The sequence below is a fragment of the Boleophthalmus pectinirostris genome, unplaced genomic scaffold (assembly GCF_026225935.1).
Source record: "Boleophthalmus pectinirostris isolate CB_2022bp ecotype Guang Dong unplaced genomic scaffold, ASM2622593v1 HiC_scaffold_2, whole genome shotgun sequence".
Taxonomy (NCBI): domain Eukaryota; kingdom Metazoa; phylum Chordata; class Actinopteri; order Gobiiformes; family Gobiidae; genus Boleophthalmus; species Boleophthalmus pectinirostris.
Genome location: NW_026571152.1, coordinates 3,928,640 through 3,946,002, shown reverse-complemented (window position 1 = coordinate 3,946,002; position 17,363 = coordinate 3,928,640). Strand labels below are relative to the sequence as shown.

Sequence of the window (17,363 nt, the reverse complement as noted above, 5' to 3'; positions counted from 1 at the left end):
CATCCAGTGACTTCAGGAAAGTTTCATGGTGCATCCTCCCGGTGTCACAAGTTTCTCTCTCACTCCAAACTTTCTTTCTGCTGCTCGATTATCATTTCAGCTGCAGATTTCACGACTTGCAGTTTGTAATCTGCCAAATCTGATTTTGTTTTTGGGGGCATTCGTGTTCAGTCTTCTCAGTCGTCTTTATAAGTTTGTTAAATTGTTCAGTGGTGCAGAAGTAACGGTGCGATCGACTGACATGATACAAACAGGACAGAGGCTCTTTCTGCAGGAGACATGTGCAGTAGAGTGAAGTGACAGTGGTACAGGAGGAACAGGAGCAGCAGATACTCACACACAAGACTAGAGCCTCTCCACTCTTCACTCTCAACATTTTAATATAAATCGCACTGGAGTATAAGTTGCAGGAAACACCCAAACCATGAAAAAAGTGTGAATTATAGTCCCAATAAATACAGTACATCTCTTACAGTTCCAAGAAACAGTTCTAGAATGGAAACAAAACTATGAAATGAAATAAATAACAAAATTAGAAACTGAATCATGTTAGTAATTCTGTTAAAATCTGGTCTTGTCTCGTTTTTGTGGACCCAATCTTATATTTCGTCTCGTCCCGTCCATCATGTCCATCCGTCAAACGCGAATGACGCTCTAAATCACAAAAACACAACGTAAAAACCCTGAGCTCAGTGATTGTCCTGTACCGTTGAGTCTTTAGGCCTCGCTCTGCTCCTGTTACGCGCTCTTGTTTTTATAATCTATGTCTCTCATTGATTCATAGTAACGTTCTCCCTTATCCTTCATGCTTTTATAGTTTTATATTCTCGGTGTTAGAGTCCCGGGCCGGTCCACACTCATTCGTCTTGGTCACGGTGCGTTTGTGAAGCTTGTCTCTGGATTATGTAGAACTAACTCTCTCAGTAACTCACGGCTCGGTTTCAAAGAGGACGCTCTGCTAATGCTTTTATCACTATGTAAAACGTGTCCCTGAGCAGCTGTACAACAAAGGATTCATCCAAAGCGAAAGGACAATATTTTGTATTCACACTTTATTTTCTCATTGTCTTTTTTTATCGAATAGTTTCTGGAATTTCTCGATAGGGCTATGGCTGTTTGTTTTGATGCCAGTGGTTGTCAAACTCCTCTATAAGGGCCGCTGATAGTACATGTTTATACGGTCATATGTAGTACTCCAGCTGACAAAACTCAAACCAAAATAGATTTAAAAAGGTAAAAATGAAGGATAAATATATATATATATATATATATATATATATATATATATATATATATATTTTTTTTATCTATTTTTTCATCATGTTGATTCAAAGTATCTTCACTTTCTTTAGTTTGGGTTATAGACTATGTTAAGATGTGTTTTAGACCTGCTTAAGACCTGGGTTAGTTCTGGTTTTAGACCTAGTTAAGACCTGGTTTAGACCTGGTTAAGGCCTGGTTTAGACCTGGTTTAGACCTGTTGTAGTTCTGGTTTAGACATGGTTAAGACCTGGTTTAGACTTTACACTCAATACTTAAGTTAGGCCTGATCTCATTTAGACTTACCGCATTTTTCAGATTATAAGGCACACTTAAAATCCTTAAATTTTCTCAAAACTCAGCAGTGCACCTTATGTATTAATTGTGATCTTCTACGTTTGCTCTGCGAATGTTTGAAAGCCGTTTAATTCACCGTTAGTGGTTCTTTTCACTCAGAATACGAAAAAGACATTTTCCTTCTTCCGTGCTTCTATTTGTGCATCTGATAATGCAGCAGGAATTTACCATTATCGGGGATAAATATGTGAGGTTACGCACTGTGTTTGACCACTATCCTGTTTCTTGCCTCCGACCAAAATATTTCCCAGCATGCAACGCGGGCTTTTAATAACAATGACGTCAGCGGAAACTCGCCTATAGTCCAGAATTCTTTTTGTTTTGAATGAAATATGGGATATTTAATGGTTTAGGCCCAGTTTCTATGCATATTTATTATGTGAGGCTCTTGGTTAAGTCCTGGTTTAGTTCTGGGTTAGACCTGTTTTTTCTTTCAAGAGTCTACCCTTGTCCAGAAAGTCGAAGAATTTAAAGTACCACCTACTTGTTCTGCCTTGTTATAAACCTACATTAGTCCTGGTTTAGTCCTGGTTTAGTTCCAGCTTAGTCTTGGTATAGCTTTGGTTTAGACCTCGTTTCGTCTTAATTTTGGACATTAGGATATTAGTCATTCTTCTGAAATTCAACGTTTGTCCATAGAGCAGAAGAAATCTAAACACATGTCATAATATCAGCTCCGATAAACATCACTTCTATTTTTTTTCACTGCAGCAGCGTTAAACGTCAGCTTCTCATTGACGCCGTTTCACTTCTTAATTTGTGCAAATAAAAACAACAAATTACAAGTGAAATCATTTGTGTGACAGATTGTTTTGGAGCGGCTCATTCTGCTCTCAGCTGTTTCATTAACATCTCCACACAACTGTTTCACTCGGAATGTGCGGCTTTAATCATAATTGTCTAACAAAAGAAAAAGGACACTATTGTTTACCACAACAGTGTCACACTTAACACGCACTTTTTCTTGCTGGTCATTTCATAGTAATATTGAAATGATTTGAAGTAGAAATAGAAGAATGTGTTCTCTTTATTTCACTCATCTACAAACAGTGTTGGGAAGGTGACTTTTAAAATGTATTCCCCTACAGATTACAGATTACATACACCCAAAATGTAGTTTGTAACCTAATCCATTAAATTACTTAAAGTGAGTAACGTAATCTGAATACTTTGGATTACTTGGTTTGCTGTAGAGAAGCAAAGACGAGGAAATTGTCACAGAAGACGTTTTGTTTGCTAACAGAAAATAAAAAGCCCAGACTTTACTTAACCGTGTTAAAAATATTATTGATAGAAGAGGAGGAGACATGTCCACACAGCAGGATTTAGTCCTGTTTAGTCCTGGTTTAGTCCTGGTTTAGTCCTGGTTTAGACCTGGTTTTAGACCTGGTTTTAGACCTGTTTTAGACTTGGTTTAGATCTAGTTTAGACCTGGTTTAGACCTGGTTTAGATCTAGTTTAGACCTGGTTTAGACCTGGTTTAGATCTAGTTTAGACCTGGTTTTAGTCCTGGTTTAGTCCTGGTTTAGACCTGGTTTAGATCTAGTTCAGACTTGGTTTAGTTCCCGGCAATGAGTGGAATTACCAAAACCAGGAAAATATCTCTGTGTAATCCATTTATTTCAACAAAGTAACTGTAATCCAATTACCACTCACTAATAATAATTTGTACTCTGATTACGTAACTCCGGTACATGTAATCTGTTACTCCCCAACACTGTCTACAAACAGTAACATGTTTTAAGGGAAATCATACCTTTATTTTATATATGTTTGGATTCCTCAAAGTAGCTGTAATTTTTAAGATATTTACTTATTTGTATGACTTGAAATTTCAGTGAATTGCTTTTGTAAGATATCTACTTTGGTGTAAAGAAAAGTTAACAATTAAAAAGGTTTTGTGTTCATGAAATGTTTTATTTTGTAGGATATATACTGTCGGTCAAAAGTTTTAGAACACCCTCATTTTTCCAGTTATTTATTGCAATTCAAGTCGCGCAAGTCCAATGAAGAGCTTGAAATGGTACAAAGGTAAAAACTGAACAGAGATGTGTGAAGAATCCCTCAGTCGTCCAGGTAGAAGCCATGGCGAGGAGAAAATTCAGTTTGTCCACTGGACAAAAGTTAGTTTGGTTGAAGACCTTTCGCAGCTCATCCAAGCTAAGCTCAGAACTGAAGAAGCAGCTTGGACGAGCTGCAAACGTCTTCAACCAAACTAACTTTTGTCCAGTCGACAAAGTAAATTTTCTCCTCACCATGAACAGTCAGAGGTTAAAAAAAGATAAAAGAACAAAACACAAGTCCAAGCTTGTCCAAGTCCAAACAACCTCAGGAGAAAAGAACAAGATGGTAAAACTTGAAAACCTGGAGTGTCCAGCAGCAGCAGCAGTGTCCAGATGTAAATCCCATGGAGCTGGTTTGGGATGAACTGGACAGAAGAGTGAAGCAACCTACAAGTGCCACACATTTATGGAAACTTCTGCAACAGACTTGAGAAGAACTTTCTGAATAATATTTGATTTCTGTTGTAAAAAGAACGAGCCACGAGTGTGTTCAGCTGTTCTATCTGACAAAGGTGGACACTTTCCTGAGTCAAAAGTTTAGAATATGTTTTGGTCAACAGTAAACTGTAAAGAGCAAATAACTGGAAAAAGTGTGGTGTTCTAAAACTTTTGACCGGTAGTGTATAAATAAAATATATTTTGGCTTTGTCATCTTTTGGATCCAAAAATGATCCAAGAAACATGGTTATTGTCTTTGCCACTGTTATTTAAAACATAAATGTATAGAGTTGTGAGACTGAAACCTTTTACAAAATAGGAGAAATGTTATTGGTAGAGAAAGTACAATCATCGTAGTAGTTGTAGTAATAGTTTTCATTTTTATAATAGTAGTAGTTAGGGCTGCAACGATATGGTTTTCCCACGATTCAACACATATCTCGATTCACAGATCACAATATCGATAACATTTTGTAATTTTTTCTGCTAATGAGTGTAACATTTCAATATTTCATTAACACTATGATGTTAATGAAACATACATATATGACATACAGTACATTACAGTACAACTACTGTACAGTTGTAGTTTATATTTGAAGTGTTTATTTGGTTCAGTGGTTTACAGCTCAGAATTTTGATTCAGTGAAAATAAAAACAGAGTTTCTCAGGCTGTTTTATATTTTATAATACAGCCAGTCGACTTTTAATATAGTGGTAGAGGAGCTGCACTATCAGACTTTTCCTTCTTTGATGATGATTTGATGATTTTTTTTTCCTCTTGAGTCCCCCCCAGCAGAGACAGTACGTTGCTCCTCCCACATTGCCCCCTACAGTCAATGACACACGGCGCTCTCCCGTCCTCTTTCTGGACACTCAAACTGTTATATTACATAAAAATGTCTCAACAGACCGTTTTCTAAGTAAAACTTATGAGAAAGTCTAAGAAATAGATTGTGTATATAAGCACGTTTGATTAAAGCTGATGTGAAGCCAAAAGTGATTTTAAAGTATGAATCTCTTTGTCGTTCCTGGGTCTATAAACGTAAAATAAAAAAGTGACTTAAAGATAAAACCCTCCTCTGGTAGAATATTTCAGCTGTAAGTCCTTATGGAGAAGGACTCAGCGATAACTGTTTTGCTTTTGGACCAAAATAAATGACGACACAGAGCAGATGGAGGGACTCATGCATATCGACACGTGTATCGAACAAACACTGTGTATCGAACAAACATGTGTATCGAACAAACATGTGTATATCGAACAAATACGTGTATCGTCTCGTGAGACCAGTATCGAACGTTTTGAGATTATATTGAATATTGTTGCATCCCTCGTAGTTGTATTAGTAGCTGTTGTAGTATTTGTTTTAGTGGTAGTAGTATGGTATTAGGTGGAACAGTAGTAACAGTAGTAGTTGTAGCAGTAGTCGCAGTAGTAGTCAGAACAGTAGTAGTCAGAGTAGTCGCAGTAGTAGTCAGAGTAGTAGTAGCAGTAGTCGCAGTAGTAGTCAGAGTAGTTGTAGCAGTAGTCGCAGTAGTCGCAGTAGTAGTAGCAGTAGTTGTAGCAGTAGTCGCAGTAGTAGTCGGAGTAGTTGTAGCAGTAGTCGCAGTAGTAGTAGTCAGAGTAGTTGTAGCAGTAGTCGCAGTAGTAGTCAGAGTAGTTGTAGCAGTAGTCGCAGTAGTCGCAGTAGTCGCAGTAGTAGTAGCAGTAGTTGTAGCAGTAGTCGCAGTAGTAGTCGGAGTAGTTGTAGCAGTAGTCGCAGTAGTAGTAGCAGTAGTTGTAGCAGTAGTCGCAGTAGTAGTAGCAGTAGTTGTAGCAGTAGTCGCAGTAGTAGTAGCAGTAGTAGTAGTAGTAGTCAGTAGTAGTCAGAGTAGTAGTAGTAGTCGTAGTAGTAGCTGCATAAGTAGTCGTAGTAGTAGTCAGAGTAGCTGTAGCAGTAGTCGTAGTAGTAGTCAAAGTAGTTGCATTAGTAGTCGTAGTAGTATTAATCCTGGAGACTAATATATTTGTGTGTGTGTGTGTGTTGTTTGCAGAGCACGACGAGTGTGTGAGTGGACTTCATAACTGTGATGAGAACGCCCTGTGCTTCAACATGGTGGGAGGACACAGCTGCTCCTGTAAACCTGGATACACCGGCAACGGCACGGTCTGCAAAGGTAACACACACACACACACACACACACACACACACACACATGTACAACACACACATCCTGTAAACCTGGATACACCAGCAACGGCACGGTCTGCAAAGGTAACACACACACATACACACAACACACACATCCTGTAAACCTGGAGATAGGACATCACATTCGTGTCCTGAAAAACGTTTGACTAGCTCTTGGAAATAAAGTACGTTTTCATAATAAGCAGAAGTGACCTGTCCAGGAGTAATTTGTGGACCAGTGCGTCAGTCTTTAGACCCTGCGTCTGCTTCAGTCGCGCCATCGCTGGAATGAATCTTCAAGAATCACCTTAGTTTGGCTTCGCTGCTTTTCCCCTTGTCTTCTTCTTTCAGCGACCTCAAAAACGGACTTTCTTTTGCGGCGAACTGCTCCTGGATTCTTGTCTGCCATTGCAACAAACTTTGTGCGAACTGCGAGGAAGATATAGGTCAAAAAAGCCGCTAAGAACTGTTGCGTTGGTGGAGTAAACAGCGTCTGTGCGTCTGTGGACTGCGTGACAGGCGTACGTAAACCACGTAATGGCAGCGCAAGAAACGTAGGGAGTTTGATTGACAGCCTATCAACAGATAACGAGGCAGTCTCGTTATCTATTGGCAAATGTTTAGCTGGCCCCACCGTGTCCAGAGTTGATGAATTTTTATTCTCTTTTTTTTGGTCATCATAATTACAAGGCTACTGCATCTCTATAATGCTATCATTGACAACTTTGAAACAAACAAAAAAAATCCTCCATACAACCTTTAAAGTTCACAAGAGTCAAAGTAGTGTAATATGAGAAAATAAAATCGACAAGACTTAGAGAACTTAAACCGAAAAATATGAACAGCGCTTCCACATATGAACCGCTGTAAATGAGCAGTAAGAGAATCCATCCATGCAGAGGAAACATGATTTATTGAAAAATGTCCCACGGTAAATGAGAAAGTGCTTGAGTGGGTGCTTAATTCATTAAACGCAGCCATTTACCATAAAGACGTAATTCTGTTGATAGCACATTTGAATATTGTGCAAACACTCTCCACGAAATCATCACTCTCCCTCCTCGTGTTTACTCATTCACATCGACGTCACTGTTTGTTTGACATTTACTAAGTGTCTACTACCCATGTATAACGAACATTACTGAATTAACCCTGCACACACACATTCATCATGGCAAATAATATTGTGAGAGCTTGTAATGAATCACTTCACCAAATTAGCCTGGATTGTGTCTGCAAATAAACACATATGCTAGCAGTGCTGGTTTAATTGCTCAGCTAATGCTCGTTAATCTTGAGGACTAACGTGGCTCTGCTCTGGTCTCTGTAGCCATGTGCGACGGACTGTGCCAGAACGGAGGCTCCTGCATCTCACCCAACAAGTGCACCTGTCAGCAGGGCTTCACCGGGGACAGGTGCGAGACAGGTAAGCACCAAAGTCTGTTTGTTTTGGGGGAGCGAGTGGGGCATTTCAAACTCTACACAACTAGACTTTTTGTCTCTTGAAGAACACGTTATGTATTTAGAGGGTTTCATTCTCTTTGAAACATGCTTTTGTCACCTTGGGTTAATATTATTCTTTGGAGTCAAATAATGTTAGTCAGGTTCAATTTCACTTCCCTCCAGCGACTCGATCAGTAATCAGATTACACTAGACCAGGAGCGTCAAACTTATTTTGTTCCGGGGGTCGTATCCAACCGACTTTGATCCCAAAGGGCCGGATCAGAAAACTCATGTCATATAAACCCCAAAAATAACAATAAGTTCAAATATTTTTGCAGAGAAACACAAATCTATTACAGAAATCTTTTTTTAATTGATGAACTCTTTGTTTTACAAAATATTATAATATTATGAACAACCTGAAACTTTAAGAAAAATACAATTTCAACACAATGTTTTAACATGAACTTGTATGTAAACAGGAATAAGTCAATTCTTCTTGGAAAATCCTGCACTTCAGGTCCACTTTTCTCATGTTGGACATTTTTCTGATGAGGGTGTCACGGTCAACAGTCAAAACGATCGTCCTTTAAGAGCGTTTGGAAAGAGACAAGTCTTCATTTGTGCTGCTCTGGTGGGAGGGGCCACGTACAGAGACGCTGGAGACACTGCTGTGCTAAGCACCACAGAAAATTACCAACATTTTAATAGAAAATATAATTAAAATATTTTTGTAGAAAATCAGCTGTGGGCCAGTTTAAAGGTCTTGAAGGGCCGGATCCATCCCCTGGGCCGTATGTTTGACACCTCTGGGCTAGACGGTTTGCAAGAACCCTGGAAATGTGAGTTTGGGCACCAGCCAATCAGAGAAGAGCCAAACATTCTGTGGCAACAATTCCCAAGATTGAGAATTTAAAGCCGGAACAAAGAGAATGTTTGGTGGATTTTATCAAGGGGAAATACGTCATTGTCCTTCTTTCCGACAGGATTTGTGAAAAGCTTAATATACCAGTTAGTTCCGTTAGCGGTGCATTACATACCTCACGACGAAATAGCAGCGATTGGTTAAATTAAAAAAGTACTACCGTCGAGTGAACAAATCCTAATGCTATGAGGTCAGATGGTTTCTACAAAGTGAAACCGACTGATGAATCAGGCCAAAATAATGTCTGCTTTTGGAGGATGTGACCCGATTTTAAGAAAAACCTGAATTGCGATTTTTCAGGCAGATCTAGTGATTTCCATTTCATTCATGATTTTTTTCAAGTCAAGTTTCAGTGCACATGAACATTTGTCCAGTTTACACAAACAATAAGAGCTGTGATTGGTCGTCTCTACCACCACCGCTCTGCACACATTTCCTGTACTCCACTTCCCTTTCTTTCGATATGCATTGAGTAATAATGTGTTTAATGCAGCTTTGTGCACATTTGTTTACGTTTTACAGCAACAAAACTTAAAACCACATGGCACATTTGCATAAACTAAGCACTGAAAAAAACTGCTCACTACCTGTGTCCGAATGCGGTTCAGCTTCTGTCGGACTAACGGACACGAATATGAGTGTTCTTTCTGTGACAGAGGGGTGTTCTGTTGATGGTAAGTCTGTTCTTTGTTTCCATCACGTTGGAGATGGTTCATGTTAAGTTTTACACAAACACCAGGTGTAAATCCTCACTTCCTTGCATTGTGGTGTAGCATAGACTTGGACGCAGACCCATAAATCAAAAATGACGTGACAAGGCGACAGCGGCAGTGTGTGTTGAGTCGACGTAGAACTAAACTTCGCCCCTTAAATTGGGCTTTAGGAGTACTGCAAAAAAAACTAAATCATGTTGTCTGAGATCACGATTTTCGGTCCAAAATGATAGATCGTTCAACCCTAAAAGACATACTCATGCTAATAGAGCCATGTGTTCTTTGTGAAGAAAGTTTGAGCGCAGAATGAGTCCAGTGATGGTTTATGCACGGAACTTTTACCTATGATGCAACTAAACAGACACTATGGCTACATTCAGACTGCAGGGCTTAAAGCTCAATTCCGATTTTTTGTGTGAAATCTGATGTTTTTGCGAGGTCATTCACATTTCCAATTAAATGCGACTTGTATGCGATCCCCAGTGTGAACGTTAAACGGCCCGAAAGTGTCCCGCATGTGCACTGGAGACACGATGACGTCAACCACAGCGAGCGTGCTCTGTGTTTACAGAAGTTGTCCAAACATGGACGCAGCATTGAGCACCTGGAGATTTTAAAGTTCCTCTCGTACCGGAGCCAGAACATGAACAACTTACTTGTTTTAAGGAGGAGATTGAGAAGGAGAAGGACCAGGTTTTTGGTCGTGGTGTTTTGTGGGACAGCGGCAGCGACGTCTGTTGAAAGGAACGTGTGGATGTGGAGACGGAGCCAAGAGTGGTGAGTGGTGATGTGCTTCACTTCAGTGACACAGAGTTCATTAACAGTTTTCGCCTACTTCAGCGCAGAATAGTGACGTTTGTGGCTTGTTGATAATGTGTAGGTCGAATGAATGCGTTTTGACCGTTCACACTGAAGTCGCATGTCAAAAGATCAGATATGTATCAGTTTCAGGAGCACATATCCAAGTGTCCTGGGTCACATTTGAAAAAATCAGATCTGTGTGGTTCAGACTGTCATTAAAAGATCAGGTACAGGTCACAAAGGGGACAAAAAATCAGATTTGGGTCACTTCAGGCTGCAGTCTGAACGCAGCCTAAGTGAACAGAGCATTTTTGAATACTCAGAGAAGACGACTTTGGATTAATGTATCAATTAAACAAGCGTAAATGAAACAAAATATAACTCAAAGTATGTTTTTTATGAAGGGCCAACCTTAAAACATAGTTAAAGGTAAAAGAAAAGTACATTTCGTAGTAGAAATGTGTTCTTTAAATGATTTCTGTTGGTTGATCATGATTAAAATAACTACACTTTTAAGCGTTAATAAAGCATGATCAAAGACTTACTTCGTAGTGACCATATAGTTTATTAATGACTTAACTGCTTAATTAGTAACTTAAGAGATTGTTCATTATGATTTTGGTCTTCGCTCATGCTTCAGTATGGTGTAATTATCATAAAGTGGTCCCATTGTGTTCTCTTTAAAGTGGATTGTAAAAGCACAGTCCCTGGAGTTAAACACAGTAATTACTTGACTGTGCTTGTGTGAAACGCTCTGCTCTGACTCAAATCTAAAGTGTGAACTCTCCCGTGTAATGAGGAGAGGTGTCGTGTGATGGGCCTGATGCACAATTTCAACTGAAATTATAAAGCACTTTGAGAATTCCCCATCACAGCCCGTAGTAATGCTGTAGTAATGTTACAGTTTTTAGTAGTAATAATAATAATGAATAGTAGGACCAGTTTGAGGCCTTTCCTGTTGCATTCAACTGGTTTTCCCTGGACTCTGCTGTGATGCTGTAGGACACAGAGGAGGGAGGGACACTTTTGGCTCTTCCGCAGGATCTGCTTTTTTTTTTTTTTCAAGGTTTATTTATTTGCAAAAATATTCTGTAACAGTAACAATCTTACACAACAAATCTTCATCATGCTTAAGTTTTTCTCTCTAGAAGCCCAGCCTCAACTTATAAACACGACAACATGAGCCACAGGTACAAGAAGAAAACACTAATAGACCTGATAAAAAATGAAATATATGATATAAATAAAATAAATAGTAATAATAATGAATGAATGAATAAAAAATAAAAATAATAAATAATACTACTACTACTACTGCTACTACTACTACTACTACTACTACTACTACTACTAATAATAATAATAATAATAATAATAATAATAATAATAATAGATTAATTAAACATTTATACAATTTTCCTTTGCTTCCATGGAAAGCATTGGAAATAAGCCAAAAATTGATTCCAGAATGTGAGAATTTTTTTTAACTGAGCCTTTGATTGAGGATCTGATTTTCTCCAGTTGAGTGTAGTACATAGCGTCAGTAACCCAGAGTCCACATGCAGGCGGCTGTGGTTCCTTCCAGTTCAGTCAAATCTTCCTACGAGCCAACAGTGTGCAGAAATCCACCAGCGCAGCCTGTCCCTCTGTCACGTGTAAACCAGTAGTCACAAGGGAGACAGTACTTTACCACATATTTTAGAGAGAGCATCAAATACACATTTCTAGAAATTATTCAATTTTGGACAAGTCCAAAACATGTGCAATAAAGAGGCAGGTTCTTGCTTGCATCGATCACAAGTAGAGTCAAGCCAAGCCCCCAGGTTCCAAAATGGTCGCCCGTTTAAGTCAAAGGGCCGAGCTCAATGTGTCATGATTCCAGATTCGCTTTTAGCCCGGCGAGGTACATGCACAGTAGTGTCTTTTCTCCAGTGGGCACACGCGAATGCACATGAACGCACGTACGGAGCGCGGGCTCGTGTATCACATGATCACTTTGACCAATCACAGCGAGAGGAGTTAGAGCGGAGCAGAGCGGCGCTGGAGTGAATGATTATAAAATGTTTTTTTAAGACAACTGAAGGGTTTTGAGCTGAGAAAAAGTTTATGATCTAAAAATAGGTAAAAATCACCAACAAATCCGATATTTTTGAAAGTCGTAGGTGCCTGTCAGATGAACACGAGCAGTTTGTGATTACATTGTCTCTATGAGAAAAATCATGTCTCGGCCCATGGGATTTTTTCCGCTGAAGCTCCAGTGAGTCACTACGTCAACTGGAGGCAGATACAAACACCAACACTCTCCAGTTATTTTAATAGATCCATGGGTCAAGCCCATTTTTGAATCTTACTTAGTTTGGTTTTTGACCCGTGGAGGAGATGCACCACTTTAAATTGAATCCCCACATGTCTAAATCAAATTGACGAAGGAAAAATTCTCTGAAGAATGTTTTCCCAGGTCTTGTCTGAAATCTGTTTACTCACATCCTCCTCCCATTTACACTTAAGTGACTCCAACGTTGCCCTCAGAACTTTGACTGAGACACAAAGGAAACTGAAACTTGAATTTCCCTCTGGATCGTCTCTTTCTGTTTCTCTCTGGTGGCGGTTCGAGGGGCCAATGGTTCAGATCGGCAGCACTGTTTTCTGAGGTCTTCCCCAGAGCAGCAGGTGCAGCAGCAGTAGCAGAAGTAATAGTAGTAGCAGTGATAGCAGTAGTTGTAGTAGTCGCGGTGTCAAAAAGGAATAAACAGTTGCCTATATTGAAATAAACTCTATTTGAACTGCAAAAGACTCCTGGGTCCCACATTTTGAGAAGCACTGGACTATGTAATAAGAGATAAGGGATGTAACAGTTTTCCATTTGTGAAATGTGCTTGTGTTTACAGCACAGACCGAGCACATAACTGCACCCTCCTGTGCACAGTGTAGCTATAAAACCCAAGGCTACTGCCCCATCCAGCCTGCTCCTGCACAGCCGAACATTTAAGGCAGCCAAGATTGAAAATATAGAAGAAAATCATAGCTACATTTGTGCTATGTCATTTCTATAAGAGCGCAGTCTTGTCATAACCATTCCAGCCGCAGTGGAGTGTGTCCTTCACAAAGTACAAAGTGGAGTTTTAAAAGCAAGGCTAAAGCAAAGAGCTGTAAACTGCACAATGCTTCAGGATGGAACCCAAATCACAAATTGACTTGGTGCAATTATCAAATCAGAGTGTAATGTCCTCTGCAAAGAGCAAAATCTCCTGCCTTTTTGTAGAACTCTAGATCTTTTAGCTGTAGTTTACACTCCTACAAACATGTTCTGAAATTCTTCTTCTTATTATTATTTTATTAATCATTGCATTTATATACAGTGTTGGGAAGGTGACTTTTAAAATCTATTCCCCTACAGATTACAGATTACATTCTCCAAAATGTAGTTTGTAACAGAATCCATTAAATTACTTAAAGTGAGTAATGTAATCTGAATACTTTGGATTACTTGATATTGTCATGATTTTTTAAACGACATGAACGTACCGACCATATCCTGAAAATTCTTGTTTGTTCTCTTCAAACTGTCTGTTCAGCCTAATTCTCCATGAACGGACATTTGTTTTACTGTAGAGAAGGAAATGTTAATGTTAACAAGATAAGTCTGCTTAAAGAAAATAAAAAGCCCAGTCTTTACTTAACCAAATTAAAAATATTATTGATAGAGAAATGATTTTTATACGAGATCACTGCTGCTTTAAATTATGTTCACCTACTGTTAGTGTCATATTGTTTAGTCCTGGTTTAGTCCGAGTTTTAATTTTGGTTTAGTCCTGGTTTAGACCTAGTTTAGTCCTGGTTTAGACCTGGTTTTAGACCTGGTTTATTCCAAAATGTGAAAACAGGAACATACCCATATGGAAAAAAACTGGAAAAAAAATATAAGAATTGACCAGTGTCTTTGTAGTAAATCTTTATATAAGGTTCATATGTGTCATGTGTGGTTTACTCCTGAAAGTGTTTCCCCCTTTTACATTTTTCACATACAACTATATTATGAAAAACTAGTAAAGATAAAGTGAACATTTGCATGACATTTACAGGTAATGTGCATGATAAACTACATTTTCTTTGCATGTTCCATGTAATGTTTGTATTCTTTAATTATATGTTGCAGTTAAAAAAAACAAAACAAAGTCTGAGTCAGAAGGGGGATTTGAACCCAGGTTTCCCATGAGACAGTCCAGTGACTCACCTGATAAACTACCCAGCTGTTAGTAGTAGTGACAACAATGGCAGATGTTGAGGACAGTTACAAGTACTCTGCTCTCCCACAAGTAAATGGCTCCTCGAAGAGGCAACAAGGAAAGATGCTACAGGATTTTGCAGAGTAAAAATCGTTTCACATCATGTTTGTTCACTGTGAGATCAGTGGAAGAGTGTGTGTCTTATGTGTTTTAAGGTTATAATGCAATATTTGCATTACTGTGTTTACCCCCATGCTGTCTAAACCAGGACTAAACCAGGACTAATATCAGGACTAAACCAGGACTAATATCAGGACTAAACCAGGACTAATATCAGGACTAAACCAGGACTAAAGCAGAACTGTTCCAGGACTAACATTCGTATTCAGTTTATAATAAAACCATTTAAGGACTTGGATCGAATCTGGTTTCGTTCAAGACTAAACCAGGATTAAACCAGGACTAGACCAGGATTTACCCAGGACTAAAGCAGAACTGTCTGGCACTAATGCTCATATTAAATTTACAATAAAACTATTCAGGACTTGGACTGAATCTGATTTTGATGAAGACTAGACCAGGACTAAAGGACTAAACAGGACTAGACCAGGACTAGACCAGGAGTAAACAAGGACTAGACCAGGACTAAACCAGGACTAGACAAGGACTAAAGCAGAACTGTTCCAGGACTAATACTTGTATTAAATTTATGATATATCCATTCAGGGACTTGGACTGAATCTGGTTTCCATCAAGACTAAACCAGGACTAAACCAGATCTAAACCAGGACTATAGACCAGGACTGAACCAGGACTAAACCAGGACTAAACCAGGACTGAACCAGGGCTAATCCAGGACTAAAAGTGGTCTGGACCTGAACTAACCCGGCGCACCTTTTTCATAATAATCTCTGAAGCTCTTGGGGATTGTCCTTGAAAAGCCGAGCTGGAGCTAATAGGAAGTCTCTCTCTTTTTCTCTCCATCTCTCCATCTCTCTATCCCTCTCTCCTCTCGCTCCCTCTCTCCATCTCCTCATTGGCTCACATATTGATTGCACATAAAGGACCCTTTTTTTACGAGGCGTCCTTTTTACTGCCTGTCTTAAAGTAAACGAATTTCCTGACACTGCTGAACGAGGGATGCTGAGGGACGGCCAGAGGAGGAGAGAGGATGCAAAGAGAGAGGGGGAGAGAGAGAAAAGGGAGAGAGGGGTGGAGGGGACGGAGGAGAGAGGGAGAGGAGGAGAGAGAAAGGGAAAAACGAGATATGTTGAGAGAGGAGGATTGTGGAAAGAAGAGAGGGAGAGGAGAAGAACAAAGAGAGAGAGAGAGAAATGTATAGAGAAACAATGGAGGGAGAGAGAGAACAACCACGAGAGAAGAGATAGATGAAGGAAAGGATGTAGATAAAGAAAGTAAAGAAATAAAGGAAATAAAGAAAAGGATAGAGAGAGAAAGAAATGTGTTAACAGACCGGACCGTAAGGACGTCCAACTCCGAGGCAGAGGTCTAAACCAGGTCTAAACCAGGACTAAACCAGACTAAACCAGACTAAACCAGGACTAAACCAGGACTAAACCAGTCTAAACCAGAATAAACCAGGACTAAACCAGGTCTAAACCAGGTAAACTAAACCAGAACTAAACCAGACTAAACCAGGACTAAACCAGGACTAAACCAGGTAAACCAGGTCTAAACCAGAACTAAACCAGACTAAACCAGGAAACCAGGACTAAACCAGGACTAAACCAGGTCTAAACCAGGACTAAACCAGAACTAAACCAGGTCTAAACCAGGTCTAAACCAGGAAACCAGGACTAAACCAGAACTAAACAAACCAGGACTAAACCAGGACTAAACCACTAAACCAGGACTAAACCAGGACTAAACCAGGACTAAACCAGTAAACTAGAACAGACTAAACCAGGACTAAACCAGGACTAAACCAGGTCTAAACCAGGACTAAACCAGGACTAAACCAGGACTAAACCAGAGACTAAACCAGACCTAAACCAGGACTAACCAGTAACTAAACTAAACAGGACTAAACCAGAACTAAACCAGACTAAACCAGACTAAACCAGAAACCAGAACTAAACCAGACTAAAACCAGGTCTAAACCAGAACTAAACCAGACTAAACCAGAACTAAACCAGGACTAAACCAGGAAAAACCAGACTAAACCAGACTAAACCAGGTCTAAACCAGAACTAAACCAGGACTAAACCAGAATAACCAGAAACCAGACTAAACCAGACTAAACCAGAACTAAACAGGCTAAACCAGGACTAAACCAGGACTAAACCAGGTCTAAACCAGGTCTAAACCAGGACTAAACCAGGACTAAACCAGCTAAACCAGAAACCAGGAAACTAAACCAGAACTAAACCAGCAGACTAAACCAGGACTAAACCAGGTAAAAAACCTTAAACCAGGACTAAACCAGAACTAAACCAGCTAAACCAGAAACCAGGTCTAAACCAGGTCTAAACCCGGACTAAACCAGGACTAAACCAGGACTGTGAGAATGTGTTAACAGACTGGACTGTAAGGACGTCCGTCTCCGAGGCAGAGGTCTGATGATGATGAGGCTCTTTGGCTCAGACGGGGCCCAGTGCCACAACAGGAAAGATGACGGTTTAGAGTTAGAGGTGACTCGATTTAAAGCAACAGTGTGGAACTTCTTACACAAATAGATGGAGAAAAATCAAAGCTTGTTTTTCTGATTTGGTTGTTTTTATTACAATGAAAAACATAGAAAACACATGTCCTGCTTATTCTGCATCTTGACAAACCAGGACGAAACCAGGACTAAACCAACACTAGACCAAGACTAAACCAGGATTTAACCAGAGCTAAAGCAGGACTAAACCAGGACTAAACCAGAGCTAAACCAGAAAGCTAAACCAGCCAGAGCTAAACCAGGACTAAACCAGAGGAAACTGGACTAACCAGGGCTAAA

The 17,363-nt window shown here is 39.6% G+C and overlaps 1 protein-coding gene across 1 annotated transcript in view; it reads left to right on the top strand.

Moving 5' to 3' along the window:
• The window catches only part of nell2a (neural EGFL like 2a), a 306,967-nt gene that overhangs the window by 196,152 nt on the left and 93,452 nt on the right, over positions 1 to 17,363 (top strand). Inside the window, exons 15-16 of the mRNA XM_055155733.1 lie at positions 6,156 to 6,278; positions 7,623 to 7,718. Coding sequence (XP_055011708.1) covers positions 6,156 to 6,278; positions 7,623 to 7,718 — 219 coding nt within the window. The remainder of the gene's footprint in view (positions 1 to 6,155; positions 6,279 to 7,622; positions 7,719 to 17,363) is intronic.